At 45.5% G+C, this 26,134-nt stretch overlaps 2 protein-coding genes across 3 annotated transcripts in view; one reads left to right on the top strand and one right to left on the bottom strand.

Moving 5' to 3' along the window:
- The first annotated feature begins 6,106 nt into the window (after positions 1-6,106).
- On the top strand, positions 6,107-11,266 carry LOC144157737 (uncharacterized). Its single transcript, XM_077688513.1, has 3 exons — positions 6,107-6,298; positions 8,728-8,893; positions 11,096-11,266. The coding sequence occupies exons 1-3, from the start codon at positions 6,251-6,253 to the stop codon at positions 11,239-11,241; spliced, it is 360 nt and encodes a 119-aa protein (XP_077544639.1). The 5' UTR covers positions 6,107-6,250; the 3' UTR covers positions 11,242-11,266.
- Positions 11,267-17,512: 6,246 nt separating this feature from the next.
- LOC144158534 (uncharacterized) overlaps positions 17,513-26,134 on the bottom strand; it is a 29,888-nt gene continuing 21,266 nt past the window's right edge. For both annotated transcript variants that reach the window (XM_077689454.1, XM_077689453.1), the window contains exons 4-5: positions 23,212-23,338; positions 17,513-19,955 (exon numbers count right to left, since the gene is read on the bottom strand). In XM_077689454.1, coding sequence (XP_077545580.1) covers positions 18,905-19,955; positions 23,212-23,338 — 1,178 coding nt within the window. In that variant the 3' untranslated portion in view covers positions 17,513-18,904. The remainder of the gene's footprint in view (positions 19,956-23,211; positions 23,339-26,134) is intronic.

The raw sequence follows: 26,134 nt of genomic DNA, 5'->3' as shown, positions 1-26,134 counted from the left end.
TGCGGAACATTGACCCGTCATGAAAGGCTGCACTCTAGTGGAGGGCCTTATGTGTGTAATATTTGCCAGAAAAGTTTTAATGAAAAATGCAAACTGGCGGATCATGAAAGCCTCCACTCTGGTGAGAGACGCTATGTATGTAGCATCTGTCAGAAGAGTTTTTCTCAAAGAAACAGCCTGGTTGTTCATGAAAGAGTGCATTCTGGTGAGAGGCCCTATGTATGTAGCATCTGTCATCAGAGTTTTTCTCGAAGAAACTGCCTGACCAGGCATAAAAGATTGCACTCTGGAGAAAGACCTTATCTGTGTGGCATCTGTCAGAAGAGTTTTACTCAAAAAGGCAGCCTGAACAGACATGAAAGAGTGCACTCAGGTGCCTTACATGTGTAGCTTCTGTGCGAATACTTTTTCTTAAAGGACCTACTTGGAAAGGCATGAAGTATTGCACTCTGGCAAGAGGCCCTGTCATTGTAGCATCTGCCAGGAGGGCTTTGCCCGCAAGTGGTCACTTGCAAAACATGAGAAAATGCATACCAGCAAAACGCCCACTTAATAACAGGTAGAAAAGAAACATTGGTAAGTCACATTGACATTGCATCAACAAAAAAGGTTATCCAGATATTTGCACTGGCATACATATTTCACTGTGATAGATGTCACGGGGTTGTATGCATTGCATGAGCTTTCTTCACAAATATTTTGGCCATGCACGTGGTGGGACAATGACAAGGGGCTTCAGTTCTAAAGTGTCTCCTGATAGGGCTTTTTGAAACAACTGATTTATCATGACTGACTGTGCTCTTCAATAATCACTGCATGAGTGTTATCAGTTTAAACAGTTATGCTACAAAAAATTGGCTTAGCAACCACATTCACAGACCGTAAAGAGTCCCTCTAAGCAGACCCTGTGAAAAAAACGAACACTTCAAACCAAATGTTGCTGTTCTTGAACTGGTAAAAGCTGCCTGTACTGTAAGCTTTCACAAAAGTTTTGTAAAGGGAAACCTAAAAGCCATGAAAAATTGTATAGTGGTGAAAAGTGTAATTTGTACAACCAAGAAGAGATTTCCAAAAGATACCCGGTTCCACGATGTTAACTGCAGTGATGATTCATTCTGTGTTGTGTCTCTGTGATGCACTTAAAGGTGTTCTGTGGGGGTTTTCACTTTACACTGCGTATATTCTTGATCAACCTCACTGCAAGAAGGAGTAAGATCACTTCATGTGTTGAAAAAAAATTACTTTAGATTTCTCGACATGACTCTTGCCATCTGCGGTGCTGACTTTTTATTTCTTTGTATGATTAACACGTTTTTTCACGGCCGGTATCTTTTGACTATTTTTACCTTTTCCCCATGATTTATGTGCCGTCTTTGATTGTATCTCAGTCATGTTTTCTAATTCTTGTTTTCTTTCTTTTTGTTGACCTGCATTTTGGGGCATAATGCTTTTTTATCTTTGATCTATGCGAAATCTGTGGGAGAGGCTTTTGCCCTGCAGTGGGCGTGGAATGGCTGATGATGGCGACTTTTCTTCTTTAACTTACCTGGCACCCGTGATTTTTCTGGCACCTGGCACCCGTCATTTTTCTAAGATGTAGCTTGTATCTTGCTTCGTTACAACATTTTTAAAGTGAGACTTTTTTTCACCCACTCATATGCTGATGTACGGGTTTTTGGGCTGGTCAGTTTGGCTTTGAGCAACTTCTTTCCCAGTTTTGTTTAAAGTTTCATGTATTAGTCATGGGAAATAAAGTTGCTTCGTATGATTTGTGTCAATCTGAGCAGTGTTGACATGTTAATGTCAAGAAAGTTTCCGATATTTTTTAGTGGGACCACAAAAATGTACATCAGGGCGTCTTGCTGCATCATGACTACTAAAATAATTATATTTTCCATAGCCAAGGACGACGCAGGGTTTGTTGAAGGAACGAACGTTTATTGGGGTGAAATTGTGCTCCTCAAATACCCAAAGAAAATTGCGTAGCAGTGACGAAGGAATCAACATAATGGTGTGCGCGGGCGTGTCGACAAATCGACTACCGCAGCGTCTGCCCTGTGAGCATCTTTTGGTGCAATTGTTGCTCGAACTTGCAAATTACATCGAGAACACCGATGACCAAAGAAGATTATTCTAGGCTAGTGATGTCAGGGTGAAACACTCTCCCTGTTAAATAACATAGCCTGTGCAAAATTAAAAAAACGAAAGGATAAACAGACTAGTCTTGAAATGCAAATAGCACAGCCGGGTGCTGCTGTGAGGTACAAACAGAAGTAAACAAACATGACTCGCGGCATTACCCCCAAGTGCATCGAGCCGATATTAAAATGAAATGGCAGTGCAAAAAAAGAAAGTCCATCATCTTGCATAGTCAACCTTGACGCAAACGATGCGGATGACTTTGGGACATGGGCGTCTTCGCAATGTGCCACAGGCACCTGTAAATAAGTTAGCCATCGCATGGTTAAATTCGGTACGACCCGAAATGCTCTTGCAGAAGTGGAACTGCTGCTCCAATTGCTCCAAGGTGCTCCCAAAGGGTCATCCTGCTCCGTGCTGCTCCAATAGCGTGTTGGTCCATGTTGGCTCCAAACAGTCGCAGGGTAATGGTGGTTTCTCCTGGAAACAAAAACGAAATTGAATGTATTACTCCCATTTTCTATGATGCAGCTTCTGCTATCTTTCCACTACTGTTCGCTGACCCGCAGATTGCAAAACACTTCCAATGCGGCAGACAAGAAAGTTTCTTGTATAGTGTATGATGGATTGCTCGCTTATTTCAAGTACATTCTAGTTCAGGAGTTGAGTACACCGGAGTCTTTTTCACAATCCAAATTGACGAGGCACCAATTTCAGAACAGCGCTGCCAAGCTTGATTTGCTTGTGAGATACTGTTGTGACAACAAAGAGTTGTTGAAGATTTGCGATCATTCCACCTGGGATCAGCAAGAGCAGATGTTCTCGCCTATGCTGTGAAGGAAGCAGTACAAGACCCTCTAAGAGACAACCTGTTGTGTTTTCTACAGCAACTGGCCTGATGTAATGAAGAGCCTAAAAATACAGCTGAAAAACGTCAGCGCTCTCCTTGTCGATATTGGGAAGTGTTCGTTGCACTAATTGCACAATGCCTTTGGGCATGCTCTACCTGAATTGAGCAGGGACGTAGCAGCGGCACTTGTGGATACTCATTGCTGCTTTAGAAAACTGCAGCCATCCTTGGTCGTGGGTTCGATTCCCGGCCGGGGCAGCCGCTTTTCTGATGGAGGCAAAAAGCAAAAATGCACGTGTCTACGAGATTTCGGTGCACGTTAAAGATCCCCAGGTGGTCTAGATTAATCTGGAGCCCTCCACTATGGCGCGCCTCATCGCCTGCGTTGCGTCGGCGCGTGAAACCTTACGCTCAATCCGCAGCTATTCTTGAGGCTCTTGATGACGTCACCGGAGTCACCTTTCAAAACTGGGCTATATTTTACTCTAAGGCTGCCTTACAAGGCTTACGCGGAGCCCTTCGCTACGGCCCCCTCCACCAACTGGTGATGGAGACTAGAGAAAAAATTACACCATCTTCCTGTAGGGGAACCCCGAGTAGTATGCCAAGCAGGGGCATGGAGTCGATTCAAGTGCCCATTAGTTTTCAGTTCATCGTTTCCGTGAGGTTGAGGTACGTAGTTACTGTTATATTTACCGTTTGGTTTCCATGGTAACTACCACACTTTTCACTTACCAGAACTACGAAATGGGAAATTGTGTTGACCCCATGGCTGTTTCGCATATTACTCAGGGTTCCCCTGCAGGAAGATGGTGTAATTTTATTGGAGGGGGGTGGGGGGTGTTAGAGTGGAGAGGCATTAAAGAGAGAGAGAGACGTACGTGGTATGAGGTCTTTATTTATGCATTATCATCATCATGTTCAACGTAGGTGACGTCGAGCTGTGGTTGGCGTTCGCTTTGACTATGACTGCCTTATGGTCTGTGAAATGTAAAGTCAAGGGCTGTTGTGGATGAACCCTAAATTGCTGAAGATGAGGTCGATGCACGTTCTCTGGATGGTTGTGGGCTGCTTGTAATCACGGCTTGCTGAGACTCGCCTACGCACACCGCTGCCGACGACGATCAAACGTCGAAGGCGTGTGAAGTGTGCTCACATCGTGCCAGGAAGACACCGGCAACACTGTCGCTGCAGGAGCCCTTAAAGAGGAAGCGTGCTCATCTCGTGCCGGCCCAGGAAGATACTGGCAACGCTGTCGTTCCAGGGGCCATAGAAGGGCAAGACACCACCAGGCGTTCAGCAAGCCGAGCGTGCGCAGTGCGGGTGTGAACGGCGCAACAACGGCAACGACAAGGGAGGGACATAGCCCTGACCATGAGATGCTTCGCATCTAAAATTCCATCAAGCCATCACAGACGTCCAGACATAATATTCCATTGGCTTCCAGGTCACTGCAAAGTCATCGGTAACGTGTTGGCGGATGAAGCTGCGTGTACAGGCCATGAGGGCGAACGCGCCATCTGGCTTCTTTCGAGGACCGATGCCGCGAGGACGCTTCGCTCCTTTGCACGATGGCGAGGCCACGACCATTCGAGAAAAAACAAAGAGGAAGGTAGCGATGATTCTCTATACCTAATGTAGCCCATAGGCTAAAGAAAATAGGGAATTCCGCTGATGTGCAAGTAGTTTTTTCAGCCCCTTGCAAACTGGCGGACCTTTGCAAAGACGTACCTCCCGAAAAAGGAACCCCACAAGTGCTCCATCAAGCACGAAACAAAGTTTGTCGCATGCACAGCGTTGGTAGTCTGTGAGATTCCGTTGCCATGCGGCAAAATGCATGTGGGCCAGATGGGCAGGTGTCTGAACACAAGGTTCAGAGAGTACATTAACAACGTCCACAAAAGTGTGAGAGGGCACTTGGCCATACACTGCTGAGACTGCAAGGGCACCACCGGAAAATGCACTCCGAAATTTGACGAATGCCAAGTGATTCAGCATCATTGTGACCAGATGAGAAGGGAAATTGTGGAGGCTGAGGAAATTGCAAGGCTAGGCGAACATTGTGCCACCGCTTCTTCCATAGCCCTGTCCACAAAGGAACTTGATTATGTAAACAAAGCAACATAGCTAGCCGTCTCAATGTACACACACTCACTCAGAGCGAGGGGGGTGGTAATCACTTTGGGCTGTTTTGCATCTGATGTTTTCGGCACAGTGGATATAGATTACTTATCGGGTCGAATGTTTTATCGTAGGTGTGTGCATGCGTGTTTATAAATATGGCTTATTTCTGTAATAAAAGTTCAGTTGGAAGTCGGCGCTCGTCCTGCATACCTTAGCTTAAGTCTTTGTTTCTGTTGCGCTGTATTGTTAAGTGAATCACCCACTCGTCCAATACTACACTCTACATTCAGCTAATTTGCCAGCATAGCAGCAGTGCGAGTGAGTTCTTTGTCTGAAAAATTGGCAGGAAATTTTGGCAGTGCGGTATGCATAAAGCTAGAAGGCATATACACGGATGACCCACATAATCTGCATGCAGTGGCTATTGTTCATAGTCAGACTACATTGTCACATTAGCCAGGGTCTGGTTAAGCAGTGCTTTTTTGATAAAACTCAAGTAAGTCCAAACTATTGAGCACGTAAACCTATTTGCAATGTGTTGTAATTTTGGTTTTCACCGCTAGTAAGAGGGGACGGCTTCTTTGTAATATAAGCATGGGGCACATGATGTTCGTTTTCCTCATGAAAAAGGAGTGGGACTAAAAGCTTCACAGCATCACACACCCGGGAAGCATCAAAAAAGCATTTCTTTTATTGATGCGACTTAATTTACAGGGTGAAGTAGTACGAGGGCAGGACAAACTTAGGCTACATTTGCGTGCTTTTTTGTTATGTGTGCGCAAAAACGTCTTGCGGCAAAGCGAACTTTATCGTGAATGCTCAGCGGAAAATAGGTGTAACCGTGCACGGCTTTTTTGGAAAGGACGTAAAATTCCATTGTACCGTTACCTAAATTCGGTTTACCTCTATACCGATTAGCTTTGCTGACCATCCACCTTCAATGGATGGAATGGCTCAAGGTACTTTTTTTTTCTCTGTTTGCTTCCAGGTTTTGAGAAAGAAGTGCTGAAATTGCTTGGAAACGTAATTGTGGGCATCAAGGCGATACGTAAGGACAACAGCAAAAAAGCACATCGGGCTAACTTGACGCTGCCAAAAGATTGCGTGGCGCTTCCTGTTACCTCGGTAGAAGAGCTCATGGCTTTTGACAACTTTCTTGGGAGAGACGAAAATATGGACTCAGTGGTATGTTAGTACATTTCTGAATTTTAAAGGGTGATTTTACGGAAGCAAAGAATTCTCACATTGAAAAAGTGATGGTTGACTTCACAATTAAATTTTTAATGTATGCATCTGCCATCATACAAAAAGTAAACCATGTTAATGTCTAAGTGCCCACTTTGCTCATCATCCTTTCATGTGTTTTGTGTCAAATAGTAACCTATGGGTACAGTACTTCGCCTTGTACTCTGCAAACCAGCCTAGGCGTGCAGCATTTCACCATTCTTTCCAGTAGTGCAGCACACAAAGCGTAGGTCTTACTGTGTCACTTACCAACAACTGGGGTAGGATGAGTGAGTGAACGTCACTGCGTGCCTGATATTGACCGAGCAATGTTTTTGGGAGGGAAAAAAATAAACGACAGCCGTGATAGTATCTGCTCTGGCCAGCTTCTTTGTTGTGTAAAGGAAAAAAATGCATGCACAGGGGATGACTAAACTGAAGAAGATGAGGGAAAGTGCCACAAGGAGGAAAAGTAGCAGGATCGATATTTCTGTGATACAGCATCGACATTTACAGTCAAACCCGTTTATAGCAAACTGCAATATGCACCGCGATTATTTCGATATATCCAATAGTTCGATATAGCCGAACCCGCTTATAACGAGCTTATTGTTACGAGTTCGCAATCCGCGGGAGCCCCCCGCCTCCTCTCCAACTCCGCCATCCGCGTATGCAGAAACGAACACAGTAGAGTTGCCATTACCAGACAAAATAACCCATTTATTATCAAAGCTACTTTCCACCTTAACTGCCCACGTTGCAAAAAAAAAACGGTGATTCTTGTTTTCACTTTCGTTTTAGTGGATTCAGATAGTATAGCATTCTCTACACGAAACATTGTTTGCACCAGTTCGAGTCCGTCTCCTCAAAAATCTAAGAAGCATTGGCGGAGCACATCGACTGCCGGAAGCGCTTCATTATAAGCGTCGGACGGATTTCACTGGCGACACAATCGCGAACGTGGCGAGCTCTTCCCACAGTTCACCGATGCTGCTGTTTTGGTCTGCACTCACTGACTGGGCGGGTTCCGTCGCGAGTCCCGCACATCGGAAACAGTTCCGGAAAGTATTGGGCGTCACGTCGCTGCGTGCGAGGCGCAATGTCTCAGTCGCGGCCAATCCACACCTCAATCGCCGCTCCGAGATCATGCATTTTGGCGGCCATTCTAGGCGCCCAGAGTTCGATATATATCGGATGTGAACTTCGTTATAAGGAATATGTTTCCCATGTATTTCCGTAACTGAATTATTTTTGTTCGATATATAGCATAATTCGCTCTATCCGGGTTCGTTACAGCCGGGTTTGACTGTATTTGGTTTCAACTGGTTTGCAAAGTAAAATCAAAAGAGCTTCAGTCAGCTGTACATTTTCTCTGTGACAAAAATTGCTTGTGCATCTATACAACAATTGTGGAGTTCAAGTCAAGAACAAACCTCCAGGTGCTTGCTTTTAAAAGGGCCATGCAAAGTACAATTTGGTTCAGTTTGAATGAACTAGCCACACTCAGCTCTATTCAGGCCACGAAAGATGCTTTTTAACTTGAAAAAAAAGAAACATACGGAATATGAGCAGCAGTGACACAATAGGGCACTAAAAAGAGTTATTAAAGTGTGTTAACGTACATTGGCATTTAAGTGATGCAATGGAACAGAACCATAGGCCCCGCTACAATGGCCCAGTCGTGTTTCTTGGCAGTGGCTCAGGTCGGTAGCCACCAATCGCACAAACAATATTCTATCACGAAGTTTGTGATATAATTAGTAGCACTGTTATGACAATGCAGATGTTGTAGTGAAACAAACTTGCATTTTTCTTCATGGCCCCTTTAAATGCTGATTCCTTATATGTGGGCAACCTGTAACTGCTCTGTGAGTTGTTTTACTTAGAAATAGTCAAGCACTCACATATGAGAACCTAGGACTTGCTGGGTATTTCTTCTGGAATTCCTGAATGATTTATTTAGCATCACGGCTTGTCACACCTCAAATGTTGGTTGCCTTCTGTGTGTGCACTAATGCACTTATTGGGTCAATACTGTAAGGCAGCAGGCAGACTGGGCTAGGGCTGGAAACCTGCTGGAAAGGCAAGAGGTGGAAGTTTGAAGGCATACAATGGATTTGGAAAACCCACGATATGAGTGACTGGAAATCACTGGAAGAGGCCGTCAACTGGCAGTGGACATGAATGGGCTGTGGATGATGCTATGTTTATGTGCTGTTGAAGCATTGCCATCTTTTTTGTGCACTAGGCACAGATTAGATCTTATGGTTGTATAGGTATGATTGAAAGCTGATCTGGTTGTGGCAGGTGAAATTTTTTAGCAAAGAAAAGATGGCCTACACCTGCCATTGTAGCGTTTTGTTTTAACCTTCAAATTCTTCTTGTTGCAGATTGCGTACTTCTCCTTAAAAGGTGGTGCAGATGCAAGGGATGCTGTCCGGAGGATTTTGCGGGAGGTTCTGGCCAAGCCTGCTGCCCTCCTGTGTAGTTGGGCAGGCTCCAATGGGAGGAAACACAGTTTCAAGAGCTTGAAGAACGTTCTTCGCCTTCTCCTAGGTATGTTTTAACACAGGTGCTTTGATGTCACCAGAAAACAGTCTCCAGTTTTAAATTGCACTTCCACCTTTCAAGTAGTCTTTACTATACAGAGGTATAAATGTTTGCATTCCAGTTACACTGGCCTGTACATTGCATTGATCATACCTGCCAGGTTTCCCGAATTTTCTGGGAGATTCCCGAATTTGCATGGTCTTGTACGATTGTACGACCGAAACAAAAATCTCGCGAAAACGCACCCGTCTTTGGCCAAATCTTTTTCCCAGTCTGCCCACAATGCTCCGGAGGTATACCTGAAAATCCAACCCGACACCAATTGGCATCGTTATAAGTAAGGCGATTAAAAATCGTAGTCGGCTATGCGCAGACGGTGAACCTGTTCGTCCTATTGTTAGTTTACTGTTTATATAAACGCAGCGCCGCCGCTGCTTTCATTTACGCACGAACACGGCCGTTCTGGATGGCCGTTTAGACGAAGCAACAAAACAGTTCAGTTCCTGCTGTTTAGTATTGCGCTTGGCAGTACTATTTCCAGGACTTTCTGAAAAGGGTGACGTCAGCCACGTCGAACATTTAAGTGGTGTAGCTTGTTGTTAGTTTGGACGAAGAAACAGTCCAATCCCGGCTAAGGTGCAAGTAAATAAAAAAAAATGTGTAAAGTTACGTATTGTGTTGTTGCTACAACCCCCCCCCCTCCACCGGTGAGATCTCCCTAATGGCATTTCAGCAAACCTGGCAGGTATGCATTGATGCATTTAGTACATAGAACTGTTTTTACAGCCTCCATTGCAGTCAGCCTGTGTACTGGAGCAAGGCCCCTTAAAGGGGCATGAAACCACACTAAAATGTGACTTCTGTAGAAACCGTGTAGGGTTTCCCTCCCCTACGTGCAATTTATCTCCCCAACCTGGCATCCTGTACTACATGATGGAGTACCAGAAAACACCATCCCTTGGCCCCAAACCTCACCCAACATACAATCTGCGTGCGAGCTAGCTGGCCAGCACCAGCCTCTCATTCCAGCATAGCCTGATCGAGAGGGCCAGGACACAGACCAGGGCTTCCCGCACTAGTGGAGGCCCTCCACCAAGCGGTTGCCCAACCACCAACGCCTGAAGCTTGTTGCAATACACTTTATTCACTCGCTCACTCACTAATCCTGATGGATTTCATTTGATGGAGGGTTACCATTGCACACATGGATTAGAACTGCTGCCAGTCGGCGGCATTTTAGCCTTCAACCCAGCGTCCCGGCTAATTGTACGAATAGCACCAAATCCTCCCCTGGCGAGTCTGGGCAGGCAAAAGAGCGGTGTAATTGCCATAACAACGTCGCTGCCATCATGGGCTTGGAGGCGTCATAATTGCCATGGCAACACAGCGAGGAGGTGCATTGGGGAGCGGTGTGCCTTTGTCCCCTGGCTTCTCCCCGCCGCTCTGGTGCTGGCCCGCTGGCCCCGTGCCCTTCACGCCGCCCGCTACGCCTCGCCGAGACCGGCGCGCAGCCATGCAGACGTACGCTGCCCGAACAGTAAGACGGCAGCCAAAATCGCCCTTCAACACTTTATTCATGTTACGATTATGCGACCGAACACAAATGCGACGTGAGGCGATAAGGGCTGACATACGACACGACATAGCAAAAGTTGATATGAAACACGCTACACGTAGTTGTACAGCTCTTTGCACGACACCAGCGTTGTTTAGATTCACTTCACGCTTTACGAACGAGTGTCTCACCCTTTACTAACATGAAGAAAAATCAGTTCTTGCTGTGATTCGTCCCTGTGGATGGGGCGTACCCTCATTTGTGGTCTTCAGAACGCTGACAAAACATTTCTAATTTGTTACGTCGCGCGCGACAGCCCCGCGGCTTTTTTTCTCTAGCGCACCGCTTGTGCTTCGGCAGCTGCAGCGACCGTTATCCCGTTGCTGCGCATGCGCACCTGAAGTCACACCGGGGAGAGGCACAGAGGGGGGAAAACAGTGAGAGGAGGAGTGTTTTGCTTGCCCCGCGCCGCTGCGACTTGCAGCGGGTAAATCAAAGAGAAACTAGCAAAACGTCACCTCGGACTACAGCTGCATTTGTTTTTCTGGGCTACAGTGACCAGGAAAAAACAAGTATGCAGGATACCAAGTCTAGGCACATCTTGAGGCTCTAGTGGTTGCAACTTGTTATTTTTGTCTTTTTGTTTACTGCAGGTGCAACTTCCAGCACTTTTGAGACAACTGAGGCACTTGTAGCAGATGTGACGAAGCAGTGGCTCATGTTTGCCATCGATCAACAAGGGGGCCGTAGTGAACGACGCCATGCTGCTCTTGAAAAGGCCATGCAGAGCTCTCAATAGTGTGCTTGATCTGGCATGTCCCTGTGCTGCATTTAGTGCTCTTATTCGTAGCTTTTTTAAGTGTATGTTGTGTGTGGTGCATTTCTATGTATCTAGTCCTGCAAGATTAAGCAAAACCAATGCACTTTCTGGTTGTGATAATATTATTGCGTCATTTGCACAATGAGCAAATTGAGTGTTATTTGTGAATTGAGTCATTGTATGTTTGAAATGTTGCTCTCAGCCTTTTTTTTTGTGCCACAATATTTTGGGCATTGTGTGTTCTATTCAGATAACAATGTGTGTGGGGATTGTGCACTGCCCTATATTCTTTATGCACTGTTTTTATTCTGCTCAACTGTGTGTGGTAGAGAGAAATATTCTTCGTTCACCTTAAATTTTAGCAATGAAACCTATCTTGCCCATGGGCGTTTTAGTGAGTTCCCGTTTTAAACTTCATTTTACTGACTTTTTTTTTGGTAATTCTTTCCATAATATTTCTAGTTATTCAAATATTGTGGTATATTTTTCCGTTAGCTGTTTTTTTTGCAATGTGCGCAGAACATTGTATTTTATATTACATAGAAGTTCTGAATTTTTATTTGTGTATTTTCACCATTTCAAACATGATTGTTGCTGCCTGTGTCTCAGCTGTGTTTAGCAGTGTCTGCCCTAGAGCAATTCTGCAACTCAACTTTACTAGCTGATAGTACAAAGTCTCATTGTGTTTCTTTAACAGCCCTTATGAATCTTACCGCACCTTTTGTTGCTGCCAGAAGTCACAAAAAAGTTAGTTTGGTTTTTCAAGCAGCATAGTGCCTCACAGATTGTTTGTGTTATTTTTCGTAGAGCTAGAGAAACAATGTCTTTCTTCATGCATTTTGTACGCGTTGTTCTAGCATATTGTTGCTGGTACTTTTTCTTCTGTGAATGTGCAATAGTAACAGGCACAGCTGCCTTGCAGGTATGAGTGAAATATCTGCATGTATCACAGTAGCAAGACACGGCCAGAAAATGCAAGATCTCACTCATCCTACTTCTGAACCCATTGAGGTTTTAGCATACATTTCATGTTTGTTTCTAGTCATCATTGTTGTGCCAGTATTTTTCGGAATGGAAGTTTTTAGATGAATAAAACGTGAATGTTGCTGATCTTCAGCATAACTGATATTGTGGCAAATTGTCGTTACATATTTTCCAAGTGTATACAGCTGTAAAATGGCTTTGCACGCACACATTCATTATACAGAAAGTTTATTGATTATTATCTGTGTAATAGAAAATTATTCACAATTGTAAGTTTCAGCTTCCCTTTATGTTCATTTGTAATGGTGTAAGATTATTTTTTGTTGATATTTTCAATTTAATATCGAAGGAAATAGTTAAGTTTCTGCCTAATTACCTGTGGTGCAGATATTTTTCAATCTGTAATATGTAGGCGTATGCCTAAAACAACTAACTTGAAAATTTTCCGAGTGTTAAAGATTTATTTCAAACAGTTTATTGCATGAAGTATTTTTGTCTTGTGACCTTATTTTCTCTTCTCATGGATGCCATGGTTAGGGAAATAGTTTAATGCGTGCAATACTGCATGTATTAAACTGTTTCCTTTATTGTGGCATGCTTAAAACCTAAAAAAAAACGGCCTCAAGGTAAGTCATAAAATACACATTGGACAATGATTGGCCAGAACACAAAAAAGGTGCATGAAAATAGCATGGTGTCCAGGTATAGGCATTATCATGGCAACATTCTTTGCCAAGTGTTGTCCAATTTTGGCCTTCCAGAGCTTGGCCAATTGTTGGCTTGTCACCTTTCCCAAGCACCAGCGGATGATGGCGGCCGACGTATTGCCAAGCTCGGACACATTGGCCACTGATGAATTGCCATGCTTGGTCTTGGCAATTTCTGCTTCTTGGGTGTTCTTGTGCAACAGTTGTACGATTCACATAGCCATGGTAAGAATGACTGAGTGCAGCAGCTCTCGTAGAGGGACGGCTGAATGTTAGGTAAGTGGGGTTTTAGTTCAGACAAAACGCCGTAAAACAGCGACCAAAATCTTTTCGGGAAATGTGTACAGTTGGAGTAATTCTTTCAGATCAACATATACTCAAAAGTGCTCCCTAGAATTGGATAAATAGCTAAATATCGTTCTCCAGAAATATAGGGTACGTCTTCGGCAATGTGAAAAAGCCTGTGTCGTCTGTTTTGTTTCCCCGCTATTGAGTTTCTCTTTGGCGCCACGAGGGGCGCCACTTCAAAATCTCCTCCCCAATAGTTAAATGTTTTCTGTAGCAACAAGGCTGAATTCATTCATTAAAACAGACACCTGTTGAGGTGAAATTATTTAGGAAGCTTTTAGCCAAGTTCCTCATGGATACAGCAGAATCTTTCACACTGAAAAGGCTTGCTTATGCAGCTGAGGTCCCTGAGCACAGACGTTCGAAGTGGAAGCCTGCACAGCAAGTATCCAGCGGCCTTTATATAAAAGCGCCTTGCTCCAACTCGCAACTGTTTATGCCCAGTCAGCGAGGGCAGCTTCGGTATCTGCGCCCATGTCAACGTGCTCCTTCCAGTTGGATGGTAAGATCAATTTCAACTTCTCCGGAGCTTTCCTGGTAGACTTCTAGGCACATAAAAACGTCGAAGGACCTACTTCATCAAAACATCCATCTCAGAAAAGAGGATGTGTAGCAGTGGCTCTGTGTTTTGGAACAGGGTCAAATACCCGATGAACAGATCAGTACAGTTGCGCAAGAGAAGTACCTTAGACAGAAAATCATCTGTGACAGACATAATCAGGTAGTTATATAGCCCACCACAACGAGCATTTCAACGACACAGCACTTTTACTGCTGGCAGCTGTTGAATCAGCCGGTCAAGAGCTGTGTCAAGTGTCACCCAATGCGAGCTCATGCGTCGAATGAACCATTCTCAGGTACGTTGAGCGCACTCTGGCTGGCTTTCAGATGCTTTCTCTGATGCAGGAGGAGGAAGAAAGGGCGGGGAGGCTGCGAGGTTAACCAGGTGATGAGCCTGGTTTGCTGGGGAGTAGTGTTTAGTGTATAAAAGAAAGGGCGGGAGAAGATGAAAAGATAGGAGTGGGAAGGCATGCACTCTAGTCCCATTTTAGGCACGACAGTCGTTCATGCAAATTCATTTCTCTCAGGAAATGTAGAAAAGCCTTCGTCGCCTTCTGTGAAGTTGATGGAAGAGGCCGATGACCAAGGATAGTCTTTACTGTAAATGGTCGATTGTCCAATTGGTTCAGCATGGTTGCAAGAACGTTTCTCTCCGGCGAATATTCGGGACAACAGCACAGCACATGGTCTATAGTCATTTCTGCCATACCCGCATCACAGTGGGCGCTGCTGGCCATTCCGATGAGGAAGAAATAGGATTTCATGAAGGCCATTCCGAACCACAGTCTAGAAAGTAAAGTCAACTGGAGTAGAGGCATCCCATACGGAAGACAGCACTGAAGAAGGGGATCGGGAACCTACAAACGGGGATTCGAAAAATCCGGTGTGTTCCATTGCTACGTGGTAATCGTACGTGCAAAGACGCGAAGCATCCTCGCGGCATCAGTCCTTGACAGAAGCCAGATGGCGCGTTCGCCATCATGGCCTGTACATGCAGCTTCATCCGCCAACACTTTACCGATGACTTTGCAGTGACCTGGAAGCAAATGGAATATTATGTCTGGCCGTCTGTGATGGCTTGATAGAATTTTAGATGCGAAGCATCTCATGGTCGGGGCTATGTCCCTCCCTTGTCGTTGCCGTTGTTGCGCCGTCCACACCCGCACTGTGCACGCTCGGCTTGCTGAACGCCTGGTGGCGTCTTGCCCTTCTATGGCCCCTGGAACGACAGTGTTCCCGGTATCTTCCTGGGCCGGCACGAGATGAGCACGCTTCACCTTTAAGGGCTCCTGGAGCGCCAGTGTTGCCGGTGTCTTCCTGGCACGATGCGAGCACGCTTCAGACGCCTTCGACGTTTGATCGTCGTCGGCAAGCCGTGATTACAAGCAGCCCACAACCATCCAGAGAACGTGCATCGACCTCATCTTCAGCAATTTAGGGTTCATCCACAACAGCCCTTGACTTTACATTTCACAGACCATAAGGCAGTCATATTCAAAGCGGAACGCCAACCACAGCTCGACGTCACCTACGTTGAACATGATGATGATAATGCATAAAGACTGCATACCACGTACGTCTCTCTCTCTCTTTAATGCCTCTCCACTCTAACACCCTCCACTCCCCTCCAACGAAATTACACCATCTTCCTGGAGGGGAACCCTGAGTAATATGCGAAACAGCCATGGCGTCAACGCAATTTCCCATTTCGTAGTTCCGGTAAGTGAAAAAAAAAGTGCGGTAGTTAGCATGGAAACCAAACGGTAAATATAACGGTAGCTACGTACTTCAACCTCACGGAAACGACGAAAAGAAAACTAATGGGCCCTTGAATCGACCCCATGCCCGTGCCTCACATACTACTCAGGGTTCCCCTACAGGAAAATGGTGTAATTTTTTCTCTAGTCTCCATCACCAGTTGGTGGAGGGGGCCGTAGCGAAGGGCTCCGCATTAGCCTTGTAAGGCAGCCTCAGAGTAAAACATAGCCCCGTTTTGAAAGGTGACTCCGGTGACATGATCAAGAGCCTCAAGAATGGCTGCAGATTGATTGTAGGGTTTAACGCGCCGATGCAATGCAGGCGATGAAGCGCGCCGTAGTGGAGGGCTCGGGTTTAATCTAGACCACTTGGGGATCTTTAACGTGCACCGAAATCTCGTACACACGGGCTTTTTTGCTTCCATCAGAGAAGCGGCCGCCGCGGCCAGGAATCGGACCCGCGACCAAGAATGGCTGCAGGTTTCTGAAGAAGCAATGAGTACCAACAAGTGCCGCTTCTACGTCCCTGCTCAATTCAGCTAGACCATGCCCAAAGGCATTGTGCACTTAGTGCAACGAACACTTCCCAATATCGACAAGGACAGGGCTGACGTTTTTCCAGCTGTATATCTAGGTTCTTCATTACATCAGGCCAGTCACTGTAAAAACACAACAGGTTGTCTCTTAGAGGGTATTGGACTGCTTCCTTCACAGCATAGACGATAACATCTGCTCTTGCTGATCCCAGGTGGAATGATCGCAAATCTTCAACAACTCTGTTGTCACAACAGTATCTCAGAAGCAAATCAAGCTTGGCAGCACTGTTCTGAAATTGCTGGATAGTCAATTTGGATTGTGAAAAAGACTCCGGTGTATTCAACTCCTGGACTAGAATGTCCTCGAAATAAGCGAGCAATCCGTCATACTCTATACAAGAAACTTTCTTTTCTGCCGCACTGGAAGTGTTTTGCGATCTGCAAGTCAGCGAACATTGGTGGAAAGATAGCAGAAGTTGCAACATAAAAAATGGGAGTAATACATTCAATTTAGTTTTTATTTCCAGGAGAAACCACCATTACCCTGCGACTGTTTGGAGCAGACATGGAGCAACACGGTTTTGGAGCTGCACGGAGCAGGATGACCTTTTGGGAGCAGCTTGAAGCAATTGGAAAAGCAGTTCCACTTCTGCGGGAGCATTTCGGGCCGTACCGAATTTAACAATGCGATCGCTAACTTATTTACAGGTGCCTCTGGCACATTGCCATGATGCCCATGGCCCAAAGTCATCCGCATAGTTCGCGTCAAGGCTGACTATGCAAGATAATGGACTTTCTTTTTTTGCACTGCCATTTTATTGTAGCATCGGCTCGATGCACTTAGGGGGGGTAATGCTGCAAGTCACGTTTGTTTACTTCCGTTTCTACCTAACAGCAGCACCCTGCTGTGCTATCTGCGTTTCAAGAGGAGTGTTCATCCCTTCGTTTTTTTTTAATGTTACACAGGCTATGTTATTTAACAGGGAGAGTGTTTCACCCTGACATCACTAGCCTAGAATAATCTTCTTTGATCATCAATGTTCTCGATGTAATTTGACAGTCCGAGCAACAATTTCACCGAAAGATGCTCATAGGGCAGACGCTGCGGTAGTCGATTTGTCGACACGCCCGCGCACACCATTATGTTGATTCCTTCGTCACTGCTACGGAATTTTCTTTGGGTATTTGAGGAGCACAATTTCACCCCAATAAACGTTCGTTCCTTCAACAAACCCTGCGTCGACCTTGGCTATAGAATATATAATTATTTTAGTAGTCATGATGCAGCAAGACGCCCTGATGTACTTTTTGTGGTCGCACTAAAAAAATATCGGACACTTTCTTCACATTAGCATGTCAACGCCGCTTAGATTGACACAAATCATACGAAGCAACTTTATTTCCCATGACTAATACATGAAACTTTAAACAAAACTGGGAAAGAAGTTGCTCGAAGCCAAACTGACCAGCCCAAAAACCCGTACAGCAGCATATGAGCGGGTGAAAAAAAGTCTCACTTTAAAAATATTGTAACGAAGCAAGATACAAACAAGCTACATCTTAGAAAAATGACGTAGATACGCTAGCACGGGTGCCAGGTAAGTGAAAGAAGAAAAGTCACCGTCATCATCAGCCAATCCACGCCCACTGCAGGGCAAAGGCCTCTCCCACAGATTTCCCATAGATCATAGATAAAATAGCATTATGCCCCAAAATGCAGGTCAACAAAAAGAAAGAAAACAAGAATTAGAACACATGACTCAGATACAATCAGACGGCACAGAAATCATGGGGAAAAGGTAAAAATTGTCAAAAGATACAAGCTTGGAAAGAACATGCGGTGTTAATCCTACAAAGAAATAGTACAAAAAATGAGAAAAAAGTCAGAACGGTAGATGGGCAAGAGTCATATCGAAAAATCTAAAGTACTTTTTTTTTCAACACATTAAGTGATCTTACTCCTTTTTGCAGTGAGGTTGATCAAGAATATGCGCAGTGTAAAGTGAAAACCCCACAGCACAGCACCTTTAAGTGCATCACAGAGACACAACACTGAATGAATCATCACTGCAGTTAACATCGTGGAACCGGGTATCTTTTGGAAATCTCTTCTTGGTTGTACAAATTACACTTTTCACCACTATACAATTTTTCATGGCTTTTAGGTTTCCATTAACAAAACTTTTGTGAAAGCATAAAGTACAGGCAGCTTTTACCATTTCAAGAATAGCAACATTCGATTTTAAGTGTTCGTTTTTTCCCCAGGTTCTGCTTAGAGGGGCTCTTTAAAGTTTGTGAATGTGGTTGCTAAGCCAATTTTTTGTCGCATAACCGTTTAAACTGATAACACTAATTCAGTAAATATCAGAGTCAAAAAGCCCTTCCAGGGGACACTTTAGAACTGAAGCCCCTTGTTATTGTCCCACCACATGCATGGCCAAAATATGCTTGTGAAGAAAGCTTCTCCAATGCATACAACCCCTTGGCATCTATCAGTGAAATATGTATGCCAGTGCAAATTTCTGAGTAACCTTTTCGTTGCTGCACTGTCAATGTGACTTACCAATGTTTCTTTTCTACCTGTTATTAGGTGGGCGTTTTGCTGGTATGCATTTTCTCGTGTTCTGCAAGTGACTGCTCGCAGGCAAAGCTGTTCTGGCAGATGCTACAATGATAGGGCATCTTGGCAGAATGCAATACTTCATGCGTTTCCAGGTAGGCCCTTTAAGAAAAAGTATTCGGATAGAAGCTACACATGCAAGGCACCCGAGTGCACTCTTTGATGTCTGCTCAAGCCACGTTTATCATTAAAACCCTTCTGACAAATGCCACAAACATAAGGCCTTTCCACAGAGTGCACTCTTTTATGCCTGGCCAGGCTGTTTCTTCGAGAAAAACTCTGATGACAGATGCTACATACATAGGGCCTCTCACCAGAATGCACTCTTTCATGAACAACCAGGCTGTTTCTTTGAGAAAAACTCTTCTGACAGATGCTACATACATAGCGTCTCTCACCAGAGTGGCGGCTTTCATGATCAGCCAGTTCGCATTTTTCCTGAAAACTTTTTTGACAAATATTACACACATAAGGCCCTCCACTAGAGTGCAGGATTTCATGACGAGTCAATATCCCTCTAGTTGTAAAGCCCTTTTTACAGATGCTACACACGTAAGGCCTTTCGCCAGAGTGCAATCTGTTGTGAACAGCCAGATCGGATCTCCTAGCGAACCTCTTATTACAAATACTGCACACATAGCGCCTGTCAGCAGAGTGTGACTTTTCATGACGAGCTAGTTGGCCACTTAAAGGGAAACCTTTATAACAGATGCTGCACACATAGGACATCTCACGAGAGTGCAGTCTTTCATGTTTAACGAGGTTACCTCTAAACTTAAAGCTCTTCCGACACATATCACACACATACGGCTTTTTATTGCCACAGTGCAATCTTTCATGAGCCACCAGGCTAGCTTTTTGAGCAAAGACCTTTCGACAGATGCTACACGTGTGGGAACTCTCACCAGAGTTGGCACTTTCATGAATAACCAGGGTAGTTGTGTGTGTAAATTGCCCATTACTGGTGCGACACCCGTGGAGCTCATTGCTTGAGTGCATTCTCATATGTGAGCTGAAGCCGCGGTTTCCACTGAAGGCTTTTTTGCAAATAGTGCAGATGTGAAGCGTCGTAGTGGCACACCCTTCGCTATGAGTGGTCTGGTGGTTGAGTTGTTCACATGAAAGGCAGGAATACAGCTTCCCTCCAAACAGGATTTTCTTGCCGTCAGAGCAAAAATTCCTAAGTGGAAAAAATGAGACACAGTATTGGAACAAACTGTTCAAGAATAAAGACTGCATATATGCCAACTCGATGACCAAACCATACCAAAATATGCATAACATTAGAAAAAATTCAGGCACAGATTACCACTGGATACAGCCCGGTATGGCCAAGGTGCCACAATATTAACAGAGCACCTCATGTCCCAACACACAGAGTGACTGAAGCGCTAAAAAAAGCCCGGCGGTAGGTCCTAATCACATTCCACATCTATTATTCACATTTTCAGACTAAGCCCTAATTAGGCCATCACAACCATGCCTAACAAATGCTAAGTACTCTTTTTAAATAATTGAAATATTCTTAAAGGGACCTTGAAAAGCTTTGTGAAGGTAGCAATCAAATGCATTCAGGTGGTAGAACCCATAAGGGGGGATTTTTGAGCCACGTGTGAGCCCCATACGTTGTACGGATAATTATTAAACAATTTTTGAAGACAGCCTTTCTCAGCCGATGAGTGTGACGCCGCAGCGAGCCGATCGCTGCTGACGCAACGGCGATCACGGCTGATGCAACTGCGAGCCGCCCTCCTGATTCGCCCACTCGCCGGTGAGTTCGGCTGCCGACGTCACTGCCATTGGCTTCCGGCTGCTCTTCCTCCTTCCTGCACGATCCCAAGGCAAAGGCGGGTCCACAGCGATTGACACATGCCTAGGCGCAGTAATGTAGCTAGCGCAGAAGGGCAGTCGAGCGTCGCGAGTCACATGGCTATTCCCAGTGTTTTCAGCTGCTTTGAAAGAAGCAGAGAGGGAGGAGGAATCGATCGGCGAGGGGGCAGAGGTGAACTTAATTGCTTCTCGCGCAGCTGATACTGAATGTAGATCAATAATTCCAACCGCATTGTATCGCTTTATTGGTGCTACGTGATAATACAGGTCTTTTGTAACTTCTACAAAAGGTTTTTCTGGGCCCCTTTTACTACATAGTCAACTAAAAATATTTAATCACAAGTTTCACAAAAGAACATGTTTAACTCATGCACAAAACACAACAAAAACTAAAACATATAGCAGTTCTGATAGTCTGATGAAGATATCACATCTGCAAGCAGATTCATGCTCGTAACTTTACTGCCGTGTTGGAACCCAGGCGGTGACCCACCAGTGACCCACAAGGCAGTGAACATGTTAATTCGCAGGAAACATTTAAGTATTTCCCACTGGCTTGGGAAGGTGGCAGAATGTGCTGGCATTGATGTGTTTTTGTGTGAACCAGACTCATTGCTCTTAGCTGACACATGAACTCGAAAGAGCTGACAGACACCACTTGCTTACAAAAATAAAACAAACTCCTCATTCCATGGAAGTGTGGTGCCATGTCCGACATTCTGCTCACGGGTAGAGTGATTTACATCAGATCGGGCACTGCGTAAATGATGAGTCGTGACATCATTAAGTCCCTGAAAACTGGTACGGGCAATAGTAACCTCGCCATCTTTTACTGCAAATTCCAGTGCGTACCCTACCTTGCAAAGGCCACCAAAAGGAAAAAATACACGCTTCATACCCAATGAGCATCACAGGGGACACTTGTGCGATCATTTGGCAAACAAGATACTGTTTGACTATTCACGCTTTGTTTCCAACGAGTGTGACTGGTTCCAGTGCTTATAATGTTCTCTGTCACTTGTATAGCTTCATATTTTCTACTTGGTGCGTTTAATGTTCCTTTCTTTGGTTCTTTTTTTCCGTGATATATTGCGCAGCCCGTATAATAAAGGTTTCACAGGTGGCAATAGTAGCAGAAAAGGCCAGATTATCGTGTTTAGCCAATGAGTCTGGAAGCTTTCTAATCCTTACAAAACGAAGGAAACAGCCACTCGCCAACATTAAATTACACATCTTCAAAAATATGATTTCAGGGTCTCATCACTAAAAATCTTAGGCCTCAAAATTCAGACCAGGGCATACACTAAATTTCTCAGGACAATCTAAAGACATATAAACCAAACAATCGGTCGAATTCAGTGGATTTCAAACCGATGCACAAGTTTAAAGTAAGAGGAGGGCATCAGGCTGGTACAAACATTTGATATGAGCAGAATAAACTATTTTTTACCCTATCTACACCCAAGCACTGTAAAACTAAACAAAGTGAACCAGTTAATAAGGAAATAATATAAATCCCCACTGCACCTGCCCCCGTGCACCTCCACAGCCACACTCGAGTGACTAGGAGTTTACAATGAAGTCGAAGAACTTGTCAAATGTTACTTGTAAATCAATATGGCGATTATCGAAAATCCCCATGGGATTACACATCCTGCATAACTTGGGAATCAAACAACCTCTTCAACAAACTGGCAAACCCCCAACACAGCCCGACACACACGCAAACCTAAGCATTAGGCCAATTTCATGAACCGTTCATCCCAGACATCACGCACAGCAAAAGGAAAAAAGAACTTGAGCCCTCTAGACAAAATTTGAAAGCAAGCCCAGCATCATGGCCATAGCACTTTCAGTGCAATCCAACCCAACCAGTCATCTCAGATTCGAAAACTATACAAAATTTCGGTGCCGGCTTAATCTCCAAAGCAGCACCCAAATTCTTGAACCGAAACCTCCCTCTGTCCCCCGTCGAACTGGTCTGTACTCTGTCAACAAAAACGAGGCAGCTCACAAGTGCCCCAGCCTCATCATCCTGGTGTGAACTAGTCTACACCAAAACCATGAAGCCAGATCTCCAAGGGACAGATTAGTGTTTTACAATGAAATCACGCAATACTAGCTCTTTTGCAGGTCTACGCTCTGGCGGTCAAAAACCTAAACAGCAAGCAAGCGCATGTCTGACCCCTCCTAATAAGTATAGCCTTACCAAACCTTCCAAGGCTAACACATTCAGCCATCAGTATACCCACCGCTGATTGCCTCCTATGCGGCGCCCCAACTAATCTATCTCATATAATATGGGCCTGCCCTGAGAATAACTTTCACCATTCACATCCGATGAGCAGTGGGAGGTAGCAATGCATAGCCCGGACACAAGTGTGCAAACCACGATGGTCACCCGACCAACCGACATTGCTGCCCAGTTTACGCCTGCAGCCATGAATATCCTCTGACCTAAGAAACACTCAATAAATGTGTTTTCTCTTTGTCTTGTCAGTGTCCTGCAGCAACACATCTACAGTCAGCAAAATGAATGCCTGTTTTAAGCCTGAGCTATAAAAACAGTTTGTTCCACAAATCACACTGCAAGCATTGCAACCTACCCTGTGTTGCCAGAACATGGGCGGCAGCAGCAGGTGCGAAGACCACCTTCTACTGCAATGTCAGCATCATCTCCTGAAGCAGAGAACTGCTCCAAGACACAAGCTTGAGCTCTGTCCAATTTTCGAACTGAAAAAAATGAATGCCCAGAGCAGCTAAAGACAATGACTGACGTACAATGTTCACACAGACTTCAGTAAAACATCTCGCTTCTTTCTGACTGCTCAATTTCACTGCAAGCACCTAGCTTTAAGTAGAGCACTGCACAGGCCCGACTTTAAAGGGCCACTGAAGTGATTCGTAAATATTGCGGGATTACTAGCGCATATTGTAGTCTGGAGGATATAGGCCGTGTTTTTACCACTCTCGTTGCATTTACGCGACTTTATTCAGCATGAAAATCAATCTGAAGATGTCCTTCTCTCTGCATCTTCCTTGCCGATTTTCTATGATGTTTCATATAATGTTAAAGGGACAGACAACCGATTTTTGTCGCGTATGTGTTCTTTAGTTCACATGAAAGCCAGCATTTTATATAGCCCGGTAACCACAAGCAATTCATAAACAAATTGGCGGAAGTAATTTTAATTTGGCAGCAAACTTCTTGAAATCGTAAGGGTAGCAGTTCGTAGTGTCAAAACTTGACACTACAATATGTGTCCCTGTCCCACGACCTGCAAACCTAGCAGCTACTGTAACTGCTGAAACGGTTATTTACGTATTGACAACCTCTTAACACAAGTATTCGTTTAAGTTTAAATTCCGTATCTATTTTAAAACATTATTTTGAAAATTTTTACAACACGCCGCCTGCCGTCGCTGGGTTGCTCTCAGTGTGGCTAACTGAGCCTCCATGCCCAGAATCAACGGCAGTGTTCAGTAAACAGACCCAGTGAAGCAGCTTTGGCGATTCTGCCTGAGTGAGGGGCATTTGTTCTGCCAAAATACCTGATTTCAGTTTCCAAATACGCCAACGGCCGCAAAAAAAAAAGTCGCGCCCGGGGAGAATCGAACTTAGGACCTGCCACAACCTAAAGACAGATGCTACTTGTCGTGTCTCCACAAATGGCGCATTCATGCAAAATTGACTGTTGAATTTAAAAATACACAAAGGAATACGAAAGCCTGCGATTCACACTTTTTTTAGCTGGGGACTAGTTTTTAAATATTGTTTTCATTTCGCATACAGACAAAAGTATGTTGCCGCGCTACTGGGTGTCATGGTTGCCACCATCATTTTTCGAGAGGACACATACGGCTCGTAGATCTAAAAATTTCGATTTAAAAAGTTCTAGGGAGCTGTCAGCAAAACCGTTTCGGATTAAAGTGTTTGAAGTGATGCCCTTTCATTTGAGACAGTGAACATATACTCGACAAAAATCGGTTGTCTGTACCTTTAAAGCAAGATCGCTTGGCCTTACTGCACAACTACATGGCCCACCGACCCTCTGACAGAATCAGTCAGCCGGGCACCAGCGGGTTGGCGCAATCTGTTCACTTAGCTGAAACAAAGCCACGACATGTTTGTGCCTGGAAGAATGTGCATTTAGTTTGTTAGTTTGAAGAATGTATCATGATCTAAGCCCAAGTAGCTGTGACTTGGTGGTGACGTGATCTGGTGGTGACGTGACTGTGTGCAGTGCGTACGTGCACCCTGCCGACCCTGGCACTCGAAACTCCTGAATCGGCAGGTATCCCTCTGTGCTGCCCGGGATCTGCTTTGTGGTGACTTCAACGCACACCACACTATGTGGGGGGATGGTCGGATGGATGCACGTGGAGAACACCTGTGGGTCATGCTGCACCTCAACCTGACTGCGCTGAACACCAGTGAGTACCTTTAGGCAAGGCAACAGCACTACCACAGTCATAGACCTCAGCCTGGCGTCAGCCAGTGTTGACGCCACTTGGAACTTGGATGCGGGAGTCCAGTACGTGAGGCTCTGACCACAACTTGCTACACACTGCATCAGCTGGAAGCCGGACAGCCGACTCACAGTGCACCACGTCCCCGTCACCCACTGAGACCACTTCTAGCGCTGCTTTGCTGAGGAGGTTCACAGGGTTTACGGCCTGCTTCGCAGTGCCAGGAAACCCAGGCGAAAGTGCTCCATCGCCAAGGGTGCCGCCCCGCCGCACCTGAAGCTGCAGTAGCAGCGAGCCCAGTGGAACCCGACGGGAAGGAAGGCACAGCGCTTGGGAGCCTGGACTGACTGGATGGCGTACCACCGTGTGAAGCGGTCTGCTGATGGCACACCAATGGCCTCAGCAGTGGCCCGAGGTGTGCATTAGCTCGAAGGCCGACCCACACTGCAGTTATGTCTGGGAGAGGAGTCTGAGGGATACCATCCACTCAACGATGCTGCCATCATAGAGGCTGAACTACATGGTGCAATGTGCACCTGCTAGCGAAAGATGGCGCCAACGGCCAACAGCCTCACATACCAGATGGTTTGCAACCAGACAAGTTGGGGTTCGTGAAGCTGCTGGCAGCCTATAACCGCATTTGGGAGACAGGGCAGCTGCCGCCCGACCGAAAGCTGGCCATTCTGTGGGCCCTCCTCAAGCCAGGCAGGGGTTTCAGGGCCATCGTGGCCTCCTGCCCTGTGGCCCTCACCTCTTGCGACTGCAAGCTGCTGAAGTGGGCACCACTGTGCAGGATGGAGGCCATCACGGAAGAAGAGGAGTTCATACCGGAGCAGATCACAGGATTCTAGCAGCACCAGGCTGCGACGGACTCCATTGCTGATGTAATGGCAGTGCTGGAGCACGCCCAGGCTACCAGGCACGTGGCTCCCCTGGTGCTGCTAGACGTCGGGGGTGCTGGAGGAGTCCGGCACTTCAGGCGAGCTGAGGGGCTCCGTCAAGGTGTTCCCCACAGCCCACACGGTGCAGGTGCGAATGACAGTGCCATTTCGGCACTTG

Source organism: Haemaphysalis longicornis, unplaced genomic scaffold, assembly GCF_048455015.1.
Source record: "Haemaphysalis longicornis isolate Haplotype H1 unplaced genomic scaffold, Haemaphysalis longicornis Haplotype H1 scaffold_10, whole genome shotgun sequence".
Taxonomy (NCBI): Eukaryota; Metazoa; Arthropoda; class Arachnida; order Ixodida; family Ixodidae; genus Haemaphysalis; species Haemaphysalis longicornis.
This window is presented reverse-complemented; position numbering and strand designations above follow the sequence as displayed.